The sequence below is a fragment of the Nyctibius grandis genome, chromosome 19 (genome assembly GCF_013368605.1).
Source record: "Nyctibius grandis isolate bNycGra1 chromosome 19, bNycGra1.pri, whole genome shotgun sequence".
Taxonomy (NCBI): domain Eukaryota; kingdom Metazoa; phylum Chordata; class Aves; order Nyctibiiformes; family Nyctibiidae; genus Nyctibius; species Nyctibius grandis.
Genome location: NC_090676.1, coordinates 8,370,591 through 8,387,116, shown reverse-complemented (window position 1 = coordinate 8,387,116; position 16,526 = coordinate 8,370,591). Strand labels below are relative to the sequence as shown.

Below are 16,526 nucleotides of genomic sequence, written 5' to 3'. Positions count from 1 at the left end.
ACGTTGGGAACACACCTGTAAAAGAACAGCTGTGATAGTGTAAGGGCTTTGTCTGCAGAAAGTGTAAAGGGCTTCTATAACGTGAGGTACTTCATTTTGAGAAATCTTCAAATGATATTCTGCCATTAGCAATTGGAAGGCAGTAGTGCCAGCTATCTTGTGGTGATACAAGCTTCTGAACTGTACTGAAAAAAACTACACCATGTTATAAATAAGTAAATTTACTTATCCAGTTTCCTTTGCTCAAAATGGAGACCTTCACAAGAAGAGGGAATTATTTGTAATTAGTTTCTTAGCTGTGCAGCTATAAAAGCTCCCTCAGACTGGTGGAACTTTGACATTTGAATTTAAGTCAGCTGTTCTAAAGATGTACTAGAAGCAGTGTAGTCTGAGTAGGCACACGCCTCCATTCCATCTAAGTCAGAGTTATTTTCAAAGGAAGTAGCTAAAATTTTGCCAAAGGCACAAATTTGAGATTGACCTAAAGGTAAAAACGTCTAATGGCTAAAGCTGTATGTCTAAATAGATAAGAGACTGTTTGCTAGGAAAATGAATGAGGAATTGTATTTGCTGATGAGAACATTGCTGTAGGCAACTGTGCTTTGAATACTTCTGACTCATGTAGCCAAGCTAAAAGGTTTCCTAAATACTCTTTTCACAGACACAGGAAACCAGAGAGATTCTGCACTTTCATTATACTACGTGGCCTGACTTTGGCGTCCCAGAGTCACCTGCTTCATTCCTCAATTTCCTCTTCAAAGTGAGAGAGTCGGGCTCGCTCAGCCCTGAGCACGGACCCGTTGTGGTGCACTGCAGCGCAGGCATCGGGAGATCGGGAACTTTTTGTTTGGTTGACACGTGTCTTCTACTGGTAAGAACTACTTACTCCAAACGATATGCTGTTTCTGTAGAGTTATTTTGAGGAATGGTTTGTTGTAGGCTTACAAAGAGCTGTGGTGTGTTCTGTGAAGTCCTGTTGCATCCTATTTCCCATTATCTTACACATATTCTGGTTTGGGAGTGTATTCCAAGGGAGATCTCCTTGACTGGCCATTTTGAGCCTGGTGAAGAAAAGTCTGTAGTTTGTAGAGTGATTTGCAAAGATAGGCTTTGCTCTCGTGGTTAAGAAAAAGAACCACTAGGTGTCTGCTAAGTAATAGTGTGAACTATCCTGAAACAATGCAAAATAAAGCTAATGTGTTTCCTTTTACAGAGTCAACTTCACCTGTAGGCAGGGGGAAATTGTCCGGACTTTAAGATAAAACTGGAGTTCCCTTGGCTTTATTCTGTCACTGTGTGAGAGCAACTAATACACAGAAGTCAGGCCTAGGTTAAAATGTCCTTTTTTTTTTCCTAATTATGTTTTCAAAACCAGAAAGACAAAAAAAGGGAAAAATGTACAACATGTTGGAGGCCGAGTGTGTTTTCCTCTCTCTGTCTTTTTAGAGACCCAATACATAGCTGCTGATACCAGTGTTTCTTAGTTTATTAATTCTGTAATGTGGAGGGTAGTCTGAAGGCCATACTACAACATGAGTCATTGTATTGAATCTCCTCAGAGCATAAAGCACATCTCAAATTTTTATCTTCAGATGGACAAACGGAAAGATCCTTCTTCTGTGGACGTTAAACAGGTTCTCCTAGAAATGAGGAAGTACAGGATGGGACTCATACAGACAGCGGATCAGCTCCGTTTCTCCTACTTAGCTGTTATTGAAGGGGCAAAATTCATTATGGGAGATGCATCAGTGCAGGTGAGTACTATTGACTGCACGGCCTCACGTGAGCTGCAACGCTGTTGTAACTGTAGCAAATATGTGGGATGAACAGAATAGAAACTTTTAAGTTTCATGTTCGCTTCAACTTCAATACATTTGTGTATTATGGGGTTCTTAAATACAGTGCTTTGTGATGTGTCACAACCTGAAGTGTTGTATACAAGAACCTTCACAGAAGTTCCTTAGTATAAAAGTACCTGTAGTGTAACGGGTGGCCTTGTGTACCTTTCAGCACTGTAATTGGGGTGTAGACTGGCCTGTCTTTCTTTTCAGATAATAAACATTTTCTAATATGCCAGAAGTTTAGGTATTATGATTAAATCCTGTAAGTTTGTTTGATGGTAAGAGAACTCTAGCAACACGGATTCTATTCTGTGCTATTTACATTTTCCAGAAGTAGATTAAAATTTCCTGCATTTATAGTGATGTCTTCTGGGTACTGGATGTAGCTTAGGTTTGGAGTTCTTGTCTTTTGTCGTCTGTTTTTTTCCCCCCCCCTTTTTTTCAATGCAATTGAGCAGCCACTCTAAGAATAAATGAAAAAGTAGAGTATAAAGACCCTGCCATGTTAAAGTTAAGTTATAGCAGCTTGCATAAAAGAAATAGAGAAAAGCTTAATGGGGCTTTTTCTTCCTGAAGGAACAGTGGAAAGAACTCTCCAATGAAGACCTGGACCCTCCACCTGAACATACCCCCCCACCTCCCAGACCACCAAAGCGAACCTCAGAAATGCACAACGGAAGGATGCACGAACACACAGAATTCTGCCCTAAACATCAAGTAGTAGAGGAAGAGATGAGCTGTTCGGTCAGCAATGTGGAAGAGACGGTTCCAGATGGCAGAGCTCATTCATCTGTACCACTGATCACAGACAGGTAATTCATTGTTTCCCACTTCTAACTGTCAAAGACGACTTTCCATTGGCTTACGGCGATGAGAGGTTGTAGGACATGTGCTCATAAATGGCATTTCATACAGAAGGGCCTGAACAGCCCTTGATGGAGTTTGGGTAATAGTAGTTCCAACACAAAATCTTTTCAGTCAAGGTTTTACACTCATGTTCTTTTAACTTCATGCATTAAGCGAGGACATCTCACAGGATACTGCTAGAGTAAAAGAAAAAGTGACAGTGTAATGAGGTGGTTCAGCCTCACGCCCTATGTGTTAAGTTACAGAGGAGCTCTTCCACTGCTTAGAGGCGGTGTTAGTCAGGTAGCTGAAAACTAGGCTGGCTGGCTTTAGCCATACTTAGAAATGGAGAATGAATTACAAGCAAAGCTACTTTTGATGGAAGGAGTAGAGGGGGCTCGTGAACAGGGAACTGTTCGACCTGTCATTGTAACCTGAACGGTTCATCCCTGTGCAGAGGGGCTGTCCCGGGCGGCGGAGCCGGGACTCCTGCCTGCGTAACCACTAGGTGTCAGTCCCGGTGTGTCGGGGTGGCGTGGAGCGGGTGGGAACCCCCGCGCCGTGGTGTCGCCGCCATCCCACTAGTTTTATTCCGAACAGCCAAACAAATGCCACGCAGAACAAAAAAAAAAATCAAAATTAAAAAAATAAAAATAAAAACCCCTGTACACCTACCAGGGATAATCAAGGGAAAGTTTAATGTTCCCCCATTAGGTGGTCTCCTCGCAAGACATCTTCAGCTTCCCATAGGAACACTGGAATAAAATACCCAGTTTTGGTATCATCCACCAAACTCTCAAGCCTTTTCACCAGCTGCAGCTGGCAGGCTGGCTGTACCAGTGGGGGAGCGTGTGACTCTGGGAACTGGAGATCAGTGAGATGTGTTTGCAATAGCCTTTCTTCAAAATAAACCTCCTCTTAATTTCACATAGCAGAGGGGCTGAGACCATGAGCTGAACCTGTTGTCTCCCTCCAAATTCTGCTGGAGGCAAGGAGATAAAATGGAAGTGTTTCCCTGCTCAACGTGAAACAGTGTTTTGATCAGGATTTTTCTTGATTCATTGGGGAGATTCTGGAAGTGAAATACTCAAATTCCAAACATCTTTACTAAAAAGCAAGAAAATCTTAGAAATAAGAATTGGACACAAATGGAGGTTTAGCTACAAAAGCAGGAAATGTTGCAATGGGAGCACCTTCCTCTTTCTTCCCTCCGTGATGCTACTTCAGTGCCTGTCTCGGTGCAGGTAGCAGATTCAGGATAAGCAATGGGAGTAGGTGGTGTTTAAAACTAAGTCAGCTTATTCTTTAAAGGACACAAAATCCTCCCAAGCACGGCTTTTGATGACAAGCATTGTTCTAAACCTGCAATTTAATGGCCAGAACTGTAATAATTAGGATAGGCTTTCGTTTGTTGTCTGCTGCAGCTCCTGAGAGCAAGAGATTTGTAGCTGTCTGTGGTATTCAGTGGGTGAGGCCATACTCTTGTAGAGTCTGCACAGCTTCTCTCCTCAATGGAGAATCCGGTACTGAATCATTATTTCTTTGTCCTTAAGCACTAGTCAAGACACTGAAATTCGGAGGAGAACTGTTGGTGAAAACCTGCGCCTCTCGCCCCACAAAGAAGAGTCGACGAAGTCAGAAAACTCGGAAGAGGATGATGAGAACATGATGTCAACTTGGAAGCCATTTCTAGTGAATATCTGCATGTTCACTTTCCTCACGGCAGGAGCTTATCTCTGTTACAGGGTGTGTTTTCACTGACGGACGTGCCAGCAAGACCGACCCTGCAGGAAACACCAAGGATTTGAGCGGTTTGTAGTGAGCTCCTCGGAAAGCAAGCTAATGGAGGCGGGGAGCCTTGTCTCGGTGGAGGTAGATCTTAGGTTGAAAGGCCAGAACTTTGGTTAGGGCTTAAAGAGAGAATTGATGCACTAGGGTTTTATCTAGCCCTGTGGTCCCAAGAACATAATATTCTAATCTCAGGGCCTTAAAATATTCAGGAGTAAGCAGAGAAAATGCCAAATAGTCTGGGTTTTTTTTGTCTTTTTTTTTTTTAAACTAAATAATAGAATTACAACACATTGTTGTTTTTAGCCTTTTTTAAAAAGCCAGTTCTTTTTCTTTTGTGTTTCAGAAAAACTTAGGCACAAGTGAAACTTGCTTGTACCCTCCAAGTGTTTTAACCAAATACATAACGTATATTGATGAGTTCCCAAAAAAAAGAGAACGAAACCCACATACCTGAAGAATGTAAACTTTTGGAAAGGGGAGAGCGTTGGGGGAGGGCGGTTGTGGTTGGTTGTTTTGTTTTTTTAACTTGCTTCATCATTAAAGACTGAGTTGTGGGCAGTGCCTGTGGTATTGATATATTTAATCTTGGCATAACTGTTCTTAAAGAGCTTATTGTTTTACATATGTTTATAGAAACAGGCTTCTGCATTTGCTCAGGGTATCCCAACATGTCCAGCTCTTTTTTTTTCCTTTTTTTTTTTTTTAATAAATATATCTCCTCATTGACTTTTGTTGCACTCTACTTGCACATATGCCTATTTACATTGCACCATCCTTTGTAAAGCTGTTTTTACTTTTATATTCTGGGTTAGGAGAGGTTGAGGGAAGGGAGAGAAACAGGAAAGACAATTCCACCAAAACGTACCCACCAGCATTGTGCAGCTGTGCGGTTGGCATTCGGAAGGACCAGTTCTTAAACCTCAGCATTTGGAATGTAAAATGCAGTTTCACTCGACATCTGCTCCGCCAGGAACAGCGTGTGTCCTGCAGGGGCCGGGGCGGTGCCGCGCTCGGAGGCGGCGCAGGCAGCGAGCGGGAAAGCGTTTCAGTAAATCCTGAGCAGTTACTGCTGTGGCAGCTTCCTTCAGACACAAACAGCTCAACAGGAGCCGTGTTGGGCTGTGAACAGATCAAGATTTAACATACTGGCTTGAGCTTGGCTTGAAGATACGCCCTCCAGTAGCTGTGGGACGTAGCGGTGTCAGGGAGGCTCGCAGCTCTGCAGCCGGGGCTGTCACTGTCCCGGGGTGAGCCGAGCGAGAGGGGCGGCTGCGTCCTGTGCCAGGCGTGTCGGCGTGGCTGGGCTCCAGGCCAGGGCTTGGATAGCGTCAAGTGCTTGTAAATAAGGATTTGGGTGCATGGGTAGAACTGTGACTGGAAGTCGGCATTGCACTAAACGGTCTTAGTCAGTGCTGTTCCTCGTGTTAGTACCAAATTAGTAATAGTTTAAACAACAATAGCAAAGTTTCTGTGCTGGTGTCATGGGGCAGAGGATAGGAGTGAAGTCACTACTGAAAGCTGTAGTGATTGCAACTAAACCATGACAGCTGATCTGCACCAGTGTTACTAATCAGTTTGTTTTATTTTTAAAGGCTTTTCTAGATTTATAGCACTTAACCGCTGTTCTCAGTGCAAATGTTGCTATGGAGTATCTCATGTAAGTCTCTCTCACTCCATATTTATTTTTGCTGTCTGTAGGTGTAGCTCTTTTCCTTCAGTGAATAAGTTGGTGAATGGGGGGCGGGGAGGGGGGTTTGTTATTTCTGTTTTATGTTTTGTTAAGCTTGCATCAAGGGCTTTTCAAAAGTACAATAATAAATCCTCAGGTAGTACTGGGAATCAATACTTTACCTGTGAGACTGTTGGTCAAACCAGTACTTGAACGGAGGAATGTTGTAATCAGTCAATATTTAGTTATATTATTGGAAACATGAAAAATGAGTATAGAAAAATGGTAATATATAATGGCTCATCTGTGTATTTAAGATACAGTATGTGATTGCTTTGTCCCCACTCTTCTCTCCATCATCTGGTAGAATATTGTTCTAAGGCAACATTTGTACCCATTTGTATTAAAATGCATGTGAAGTCTCCTCGTGTCCTGATTAAATACCATGTGCTTGAAAGGTGAAAGAACTTATATTTCTGCTTCCTGATGTGCCCAGATTATATTTGCATGACCTGATCATTAAGTGGCTGTGGTTCAAAGGGTGTTGCTGAAAGTACCCGCGTTCAGCGATGGACTGATGTGGTGTTTATCAGATAACATGTACTCGCCTAATACTTGGCATGACTTCCTATTGGATTTCTGCGTGCTCAGTGTAGCCCAGTTGTTTAGCATGGTTCATTTCAGCTGAGGCAGTATAGTGCCGACATTCCAGAGAGTTCCCTAAGCCCTGTTCACACCTCACTGCTGGCCCCTCGAGGCAAGCAACAGCTCACTGGTTTCAGGGGATGACTTGCTGTGCTGCCTTCAAAACTGCAGTCGAGAAGGGAAAGTCTCTTCTGCAAGAGCTCAGCAGCCTGCTTTGATGAGCAGAAATACAGGCTCCTGAAGTGGTGGCCTATTTAAAAATAAACAAAAACCACCTCGAATATACTGTTCCCAAGAGGGAATATTTTAAATTTTAGGCTTGACAGGAAAGCAAAGCCTCCTTCCTTTGCATCTGGAATAATTGACTTGTGAATTATTCTAAAAAGAGAAAGTTTCTGCAGCTGATAAAGAAGTTCTGACCACCCCCCTGTGCATTTTGCCATGTCTTTCCTCTGTTCCAAACCCCAAACTTACGCTGTTCCAGGACAGAGGGAGGAGAGCCCGTGAGCCCCGGGAGGTGTGTATAAGGCTTAGAATACTGAACTGTCACCATCTTTGTTTTGCTGTCCTGTATCTGTATGTAGTAGTGTGGGTGTGTATATACAGTAGTGTTTCACAGTGGGTGTATTGGTTAACCTGTTCTTGGAAAATGGACAAATATCCATGTTAAACTTGTTAGAAAGTTAGTGAGCTGCTCTGCTATATGCCTTAAGCAAATATTTACTCATCAGGTCTTTCTTTTTTACAGATTGCCATAGAATAAACTTTTTTTTAAAAAAATAAAAATAAATTAAAAAAAAAATCAAACAAGCTAAATGTTTTGGTATAATACATTTTCAGGTATCTTGTCTTTTGTGTAAGCCGCTGCAAAGACCTCACAGGTTATAGTAAAACTGTACAGTTTTTCAATTTCCCATACAAGTTTTCAGTTCTCATTTCAGTTGTAACAATAAAATTCTTTTTTTAAAGAATGTACATGAGAGTCATATTGCTTCTTGTGTTCTCAGGGCTGAAGCCAGGGGCTTGTTTTGAACCACTTGCAGCTCTGGGCTAGCATGGTACTTTGTGGGGTTGTTTTTGTAGAGAAGGGTGATTTAAATGTTACTGTGAGAACTTACTTGTAGGACAAGCCCCAGTAAAAGAGAGTAAGTGAAACGAGCATCCCCTGTCTCTCCCCAACACCTACATCCCCCTCCTTCACTTTAAACAGTTACATTTTAACTATCTTGGCTCAGGAATCAGTGTAATATTAAAAACTGTAGTGCCTTACCCTGAAGCTGCGTTGGGCAGGGACAGGGCAGCATACATGTTTGTGTTACAGCAGCTGCAGCCATCACAGCTCTCTCGTGTTTGGAGTATTTACCTTTTCATTTATATTTTTACAGAAAGCTACAAACAGAGGAGAGGTGCATGAAAAGAGAATTTTCAGTAGTTTCCTGAAGTGCTATTAAGGCATGCACGGCCCCCCACACCCAGCCAGCCTCTACGGTCCGGGTAAGGCTCTGGCTGCCTTCCCAACAAGGTGACTGGGCTGCCCTGTCTCCCCCAAGTCACCAGCTGTTTCCCTTTCTCCCTTCTTGAGAAGGGGGAGAGGAGGGGAGGGAGGCCTGGGGAAGCAGAGAATTTACCAAAGTAAAACTTCTTTCCCCTGCTTTTAAATAAACCTGTGAATTAAAAGCAGAGTTACAGCACAGACAAGCAGCTTGTTCAGTTTGACTTTGCTATGGAATAGCACGAGCTAAATCCATGGCCCTGCTCTGCAGAGTTCATCTGTACAAACTAAATACCTGTCACTGTTGAAGGTGACAGTCCAAACCAGGCCATCCCCCCTAGCAGAACAGTAGCTCAGCCTGCTTCAACAGTACAAGCCTGAACTTGTCCCAGGCAGAGTAGAGCCGCGGGTATGTAACATGCTGCGTATCGGGTGAAGATGTGTGGCACTTGAGTATCTTAATTCCCTTGGGGGTTTACTGCCTTACAGCTATCCCTGATGCTACAAGCACATCAGTATGCAGCAACTTGTCTCAAATGTTTTATTAGAATTTTAGAAAACAGTATGAAATCCAACAAATAAATACTGAATAGAAAAGTAATATATATATAAAAAATATATATACACACAAGCCAAACCCTTTCAAGTATTTTACCTGAAGCCAGGCTTCTCTTTATGGCTACCCTCCACTACATTAAAAAAAGCGTTGAGTAAGGAGCCTGACAATGGGTGTATGATTATGAGACGTCTTGATCTATGACTAAATGAATAAATTTAAAACAAACAAACCAAAACAACTTAACAGAACTATCTATACATCAGTCAGACCTGTACATGGCGAATACAATACATACCCTCCTGTTGTATACTGCTGAGGATGTACACTCAGTATAGATCCTTGTCAGTCCTTGCTGGAACCTGTCCTAAGTTACAGTGATTGATTATGAAGAAATTGGCTTTGGCAGTAACAAGCTTTCCTTCTGCAGCTGAATTGTACAAGAAAAGGAAACCACCAGGCAATGCTGTGAGATTTTTCTAATGTTCTCTGCTAGTTTCTAGATGGACTGGGGGAGAGTGATCATTTCTATCCTCTTTGAGGAATGCCAAATTAATAAAATACTCTTTGGGAAAACATAATATTTGACTTGCAGTCCAGCGAGATGGAGATTTAACTCAGGTGACAACCTGGTTCCATATTCTAACAGATCCTAGTTTTTATTTGTCCAGCACTTGATAGTTCATCATGTGCAGAGAGACAGGGAGAAAATGTGTTCCAGTCTGCTTAGTGTGGACTGCAAACTCTCCCCCTTTGGCACTAACCCTGTACTCTGTCAGTATGCAGCACATGTATAGCAGGGCATAGGTAACAAACAGCAAACCCTCAGGTACCCATCTGTGGCTGTGAGGACAGTATGATTCAGCTCCTCGTATTCCACTACTAAAATACTGTGATTTCAATTTCAGCCTCTTGTTGTACAGTTTCTCTTAATTCACAGCAAATCCTGTCCATTTTCTCAAAGGCTTGCCGTCCCTTTTCACCTATGGAGAAAAACACATCCCATGCTGAGGAAGGCAGTTAGGAACACCCTGAGAAAAGCAATACTCCAGAAATACTTCTGTTGTGACCTTGTTCGGAACTAACAAGAACTCTCAGCAGTGAGAAACACAGCTCTAAGGCAATAGAGTTCCAAAAGCTGCTAGAAGCCACCGTGGAAAATCTGGCCTTCTGTAAATGTTTCCACATGAGTAACGATACGGAACATCACAGCTGGAAAACTTGTTTTGTAATACACATGAATCTGAGTGTTTTCTGTGAAGCAAGTCTGTAGAGCCCCAGAAGGAAGCATGAATTGAAGTTTTTGGGAAGAACAGACCAGGGAAGTGACTCTCTCCTAGATAAACTGGACACCCTCTCTAGCAGCTGTGTATGTCAGGTATTTAGCACAGGCAATTCTCCTGCACCCTCACCAGAAGTACCAATAGCAGTAGCAAACTGGGAACTCAGACATTTCATTAGCAGCTCAACTCCACCGTAGATCTACTGAATTTGGGTGAAGTAACAGGTCATGAACCAGAATAAAACCAGTTTGTTTGCACTCTTTACCCCTCCAGTATTCAGAGTGGAACCATTTGAAGAAGAACAGGAACTTCACAATTACAAGTAACTAATCAGTTTGTAGGTGGCTAGAAGAGATTACTGGGTCCAGAGAGTCTGTTGTTGTTCTGATATATATAAGATCTCTATGTCAGTTTAACTAATCTCAGAGTTAGAAGAGGCTTTATTGTTATCTGCCTGGTTCAAATGCCCTTTTTAAAAAATCTAGGGGGAAGAAATTGCTGATGCCAGTACTACTACTAAGAAGTAGTCCAGCAGCACTGTCAGCACTTTCAGTGCTTATCTGCCACCTATTTAAAAAGTTTAGTGTCTCTTAAAGCACTTTATCCTACAGTCATCTCCTTGGTCTGGTTCTACAAACTGTAGTGGGAGCCTTTGGTTAATACACATGGTATAAACTTAATGGTACGAAATAGCTGTTCATGAAACGTTTCCCTTGTCCCAGCTGCGTTCAGGCTGAACATCAGGCCTGGGCTGGTTCTGCACTGTTATTTCACATTACTTTTTTAAAGTCTGTATTTTAAAGTTGTAAGAAAGACTTACCAAAGGATAGGGTTGTTTCCCTGGCAGCATTCCTAACTTCCTCTGTTTCAGACTGGCACAGGTGGGCAACCTGCTCAATACTCTCAACACCCTGTTTGAGAAAAGAAAATTTGCAACAGCAGCTTTTCAGCAAGCATTTTGGTGAATGCTTTTTGCAAGGTAAACATGTACATACTAACTCCCATCTCACATCTGAATTCTACTATGACCTTTCTTTTCTCCCCTAACATACCAGCTTGCAGTTAATTTTTCTGAGCATGATTCCACCTCTGATACTTTCCCTCCTGCTTTAGGGCATGAAAAAGTACAAAAGTTTAAGGGTACAATTCACTGCCACAGTACCATTAAATTGGCACAAAGCAGTCGGGACCTTCAGAGTTAATGCAGGTTGTGCAAGGGCAACAGTTGCTTTGCAAATCTGACTTTGAGAGTAAGACTGATTTGTTGGGCCTGTCTTGTGACTACATGTTTGCAGAAACTGTACTCACAATAATCCCTTCCACGCAAACCAACTTATTACAGACTTGTGGCTGTTGGGAAGCTTTAAATCTATTCTGACAGTTTCTTATAATAGCAATGCAAATATTACTTTTATTTTCTGACTAGAATTAGCTATTGTTAAAAAAAGATGATGAACTGATTTAACTTTAAAGTTTTATAGTTAAAGCTGACTGTTGCTCGTTTTTCTACATGCTAGATGTCCCCCAGTCAGACCATGTCTGTTGTCCTTCACCACTGACAGTACCACAGAAGTTAGAAGACATCCTTTCTGCCATCGTACTGTGCCTGTCAGATCAAATTGAGACACTCCAAGATGCCTGCAGCTCCCTCTGCCTGCTGCCTTGTGAATAATAGCATTAGTAGTTTGGAACTTTGGCAGGCAAAGAATTCATTAATTCCAAATAGAAGCAAGCTGAAAAAGTATCCCTACCAGCTTAAAAAAAAGGTAGATACACTTCTGCATCTAGCAATTTTGGCCAGACATGCAGCACAGTAGAGCTGTGAAGACTTACTCTGAGGTTTTTCAGGGCCAAACATGCAGCTTGCTGAAGTCTTGCATCACAGTCAGCTAAAACATCAGTGTAAAAAAAGAGAGCCTAAATGAAAAAAAGAAGGAAAAACAAAAGGCTTTATAAACTTAAGTGTAATCAAGCACTCAAATTCAGACTGACATAAGCACTGTTTTACTTCTCTGAAACTGAGTAAAGGATATAGACAAATCACCCAGGCACTGATGTAGTTTAGGTTCTAGTTAATAAATTAATGAAGTGCAGAGAGGATAATAGGGATATTCTAGGATAAACCAAGTTCCATGTATTTCAGCATCTATTTAGAAAAGCTGGCCAGAACTGCAGTCCTCACCTTTTCCCTGAAGTTCTTGTTTGCTGCTGCACGGGAGAGGCAGGATGTGGCTGCTTTGCAGACGCGGTGGTTGTCGTCTAGCTGTAAAATCCCAAGTAGCCGTAAAGTCTGGGGTAGAGGTTGGAGCTTGTTCAGTCGCTTTCCTTTCAATTTTTTAAGAGTCTTCAGCCGTCCAGGGCATTGTAGCTCCTCAATTAGCATCACTGCAAGCGAAAGGACTCCTTCACTAACTGACAGATGAAGACATTAGCAAGAGAAGACAAACTCCTCTCTAATTCAGTCTCCTTTAGCCTTGTGATTAGCTACATGTGGCTAATAAGTAGCCAAGCATGGCAGGAAGCATATCAGGACAACTGCCTTTTTGACCATCCTGTCTTCTTTCCCTGTCATTGTTTCATTTCCTCCTGTGCCAAGACTGTCAGACAAATGGAGCAGGGATGATTATTTCACAATATTAGTTCACAGGATGCAGTGAAGCCCTGGGTGCATTGAGTACAACATACAGTGCAAAAGAACTCTTACACCTTTGGGCATTAGGAGAAGCGAGCTAATCCTAGAATAAGGAAAACACAATCAAGCAAAACACTTCTAAAGATCTCCGAAAGATCTAGCTGTACTGGTCAAAGAGAAAACACTCTCTCTCAAGAAATCAGGCACTGGATTGACAGTTTCAATTTGAAGAATATTTCAGGTCTTTTTCCCTGACTAGCAATGCACAAGTTCTTAGTCCCCCACCAGATGAGTCATCTCATCAAAATAAGACTAAAGATGCAGCCAATATCAGGAGTATTTTTTAAATAATTATTTTCTAATACAGACTAAGTTTTAAAGTATTTTCATATGTTGGACTAGGCTTCAGCAAGACACTGGCAACCTCGTGCTAGAAAATGCACGTTAGTAACCTCTGAAATTTTATTGCTATTACCCGTGTCTGATTACGGCTGCTACAGTCACACAAAGCTACAGACATTTACTCAGTCCTTGAATCCAGCTGTAGGTTGCTGCCAACTTTGTTTCTGCTTGAACTTCAGAACATCACAGAACCCACTTTTTAGGGCACTTAAGATAAACCCATCCTTCACACCTCTGTTTTGTTTCTGCCTGGTTAGATATGGGAGTGAAGCATGTCTTTCCTGTTCCAATTAAAATTGCATGGTCATAAGGGGAATTAAAATGGAAAGAAATTGTCAGTGCAATGGCTGGGCTGTTTTCTGCTCTGAAAGTGTGCATTGAGTAGTAACCTTGAGAGCAACAGCCAGCTGTGGGGCTTGGGAGTTCAAGTGAAGGAGCCAAGCACTGCCATTACCTTCTTTAGCAAGTTTTCCCAAGTGTTTCTCCAGGCTGGTAATGTGGTGTTTCTCCAGGTAGCTATAAAATTGGAATACAGTAACTGGTTCTGTTTGGAGGTGCAGAGAGGGGAGCAACCCATCACAGGTGATGATCTGCTCCAGCAACCTCTGCAACACTGAAAGTAACACAGAAAAGAACAAATGAGAAAATTAAAGGTTGGTTAGATGGAAGCTGCTTAAAATAAGTACGAGTTTTAGTTTATTTTTAAAATGCACAAGGACAATTTTTAGCTGTGCAGTAAAATGAAACTGGAGTGGCCTTGTGTTCAAGAAACAGACTGGTACCTGCTTCTAATTGACCAGGGTATTTTTCCCTCACTTTGAGCGTCGATGTGTATTTTAGTGCATGACGGAATCTTTCTGCTGAAGCAAACAAGATGCTGCCAGGCTCTGCAAGATCACTCCAGATTTTCAGATAGTGCTTCTTCTTTTTAGTTTTCTGAATAACTGGAGGAAAAAAAAAAAATATCACATTTTAGAAAGTTAGCAAGCTCTAGCTGATTTTGGATTTTACACAAGAAATTAGGCACCAGATGGCATATCTAGAGATGTGTCAGCATAACTTGTATTTGTGTTATATAGATGGCTTTGTTCAAAGCTGGAGATTTGCTGCCAGTATTTTAACATCTGCAAGCATTGATTTCACCAAGCTTGGGTTGAGCTCCTAAACTATCATTATGAGACCTGAATAAGAAGCCTTGCAGCTCTCCTGCCTCTCATTATTCATTTTATCCCAGCATCTGAGTCAAGTTTCAGAAGAACTTTCTGTGAGTTTAACTGTTTCCACTTGTACCAGCAAGAGATGTGCTATTTCCAAGCATTTTAGAGATCCTGTCATATGTACCTTCACAAGTGGAGAACTTTGAACCTCAGTGCATAGGCTGAGGCAGGCTTGCTTTCATCAAACACTTCAGAAGAGCACTTGAAGCAATACCCTGTGGTTTCTCGCTATCATTTAAACCCTATCATTTCTCACTCTTACCTAAAGAGATGTTGAACTTGTGTTCTGCATTTGAGACTCCTACACTTTCCTCATCACACTGTGCTGAAGGCCCTTCGGAGCCTTGCTCTAGGGAACGGTTTATTCTCACATCCTTCAGGATAAGATCTGTCAGCACATGCTTCCAACTAAAATTTGCATTCTTGCCACTATATTTACCAAGACAAGAACAAAAGCCTTCCAAGTCTCCCATTGTGCCTTTATCATTTTGTCATATCCAACAGTCAATGGAAGAATTTAATAGGAGGAAGGCCTGCGATGGGAAACATTGCACACCAAACTTCTCTTGCAAATGCGTACAGAGTTGGGCTGTTTGCTAAGTAAAAGCATAGATATAAAAGAGGATTTTACAGCTATTCTGCTGTCCTTTGACTGCAAATTCCATCTATAACATCCATCTTTCTAAAATGTACCAGTTCAGCTACTATTTCTTTGAGCCAAACTTCTTCAAATCTTTTCCTTCCTTGCAGGGGAAAAAACAAACAAATGATGAGCCTTGTTTTTTTTAACAATCTAGATATAAGAGCTGTTTTATTTATGTGAATGTTCATAAGGAATTTAGAATGAAATCCTGATATGTCTGAGAAAGCTCAAGCAGAGTTACCTGTACCTCTCACATCTCTGGCATGCCTTGGAATAATGTAGTTACTCACTTTCTTCAACAGACATATCCAAGACATCCCCCAGGACTCGCGTCTGCTCTGACACTTCTTCCAAAATGCTCTCCTGGACAACCTGGGCTACATTTGGTGACCTCAGTTTCTGAAACGCAACATGCTTTTCTTAGTAGCGGAAAGAAAGGCAGAATCAAACTCAAGATGAATAAGGAATTGTTTCTTGGAACCAAACTTCTAAAATCTATGAGAAAACACACCAGCTACTCTCAGAAGGCCTCTTTTCCCCTCACAGCATGGACAGGTCAATTCTGAGTGCAAGCTGCTCAGCAGAACAGGATGAGTAAATCATATTATGCTGGAAGAGGCTGTCTGGCATTTGACATTCTTCTCTGCCCCTTCCATTGACTACTGTGTAGCAGATCAATACTGACAGTTACACTGTCCTCTGCTGCGCATCCTCATCAGAGGTAATACTTTGAGGATGATAATGTGCTTGAACACTATAACTGAAATTAATTGAGCAATGAGGTCTCAAGGGCAGATAAGAGTTCTTTTTTGCCCTACATGCTAGCAGTTTCTTTCCAGTAGTAGCAGTTTTTCATTCATTAAAAAAATTGATCACCTGCTATGGATACACAATTCAACCCAAATCTGTCCTACTGCATTAGCAGCCTGCTTTGGGCACAAAGGTATTACTTAGAGCTCCAGCAAAGCCCAGAGGCTAAAAAAAAAAAAAAAAAAAAACAAAAAAAAACAAAAGCAGCAGAGTTTTGTACGACATGTTCTGTGCATACACATGTATACACTGCATTTTTTTGACTATTTCTCTTCTGAGTCTTTCTGCTTTTATAAAAGAACCAGCTACATATTCACTTTTGTCCGTAATCAGAATCAACATCACAACCAGTGCCCTGGAAACCCATAAGCTACTCCTTACCTGCAAAAGGCCTTTGCATAGCTTCAGATGAGTTATCAAAAGTGTGTCCAAGTTGTCATCACCAGTGGTTACATCTCTTGTTTCTGTTCTCATGTCACAGCTCAAGGACTGAAGCGTGTTGTCATTGTATGTGCTGTTGAGGTAGAAAGGAGTTAAAACATTACCTCATCACCAAATGAAGATGAAGATGTGCAGCCTTCAAGCAAGCTGCAAAAGTACCAACCAGGTGGCATTTAACAGATAACACCATCTTTTATTGCATTTAAAACACTTAAAAACGTAAGGACTTTATTTTTAAAACTCATTCCAGGACAGTAG

The 16,526-nt window shown here is 41.7% G+C and overlaps 2 protein-coding genes across 15 annotated transcripts in view; one reads left to right on the top strand and one right to left on the bottom strand.

Moving 5' to 3' along the window:
• Positions 1–7,767, top strand: part of PTPN1 (protein tyrosine phosphatase non-receptor type 1) — a 44,336-nt gene extending 36,569 nt beyond the window's left edge. For 5 of the 6 annotated variants that reach the window (XM_068416295.1, XM_068416297.1, XM_068416299.1 and 2 more), the window contains 4 exons: positions 662–871; positions 1,593–1,754; positions 2,418–2,653; positions 4,241–7,767. In XM_068416295.1, coding sequence (XP_068272396.1) covers positions 662–871; positions 1,593–1,754; positions 2,418–2,653; positions 4,241–4,448 — 816 coding nt within the window. In that variant the 3' untranslated portion in view covers positions 4,449–7,767. The remainder of the gene's footprint in view (positions 1–661; positions 872–1,592; positions 1,755–2,417; positions 2,654–4,240) is intronic. The other variant, XM_068416296.1, reaches the window with a different exon arrangement.
• Positions 7,768–8,821: 1,054 nt separating this feature from the next.
• Positions 8,822–16,526, bottom strand: part of RIPOR3 (RIPOR family member 3) — a 52,885-nt gene continuing 45,180 nt past the window's right edge. For 7 of the 9 annotated variants that reach the window (XM_068416382.1, XM_068416378.1, XM_068416379.1 and 4 more), the window contains 8 exons: positions 16,209–16,341; positions 15,308–15,416; positions 13,940–14,101; positions 13,612–13,770; positions 12,306–12,508; positions 11,957–12,040; positions 10,944–11,034; positions 8,822–9,847 (listed from right to left, as the gene is read on the bottom strand). In XM_068416382.1, the coding sequence (XP_068272483.1) occupies positions 9,723–9,847; positions 10,944–11,034; positions 11,957–12,040; positions 12,306–12,508; positions 13,612–13,770; positions 13,940–14,101; positions 15,308–15,416; positions 16,209–16,341 (1,066 nt within the window). In that variant the 3' untranslated portion in view covers positions 8,822–9,722. Of the gene's footprint in view, positions 9,848–10,943; positions 11,035–11,956; positions 12,041–12,305; positions 12,509–12,914; positions 13,439–13,611; positions 13,771–13,939; positions 14,102–15,307; positions 15,417–16,208; positions 16,342–16,526 lie in introns of those variants that run through there. The other 2 variants (XM_068416384.1, XM_068416386.1) reach the window with 2 other exon arrangements.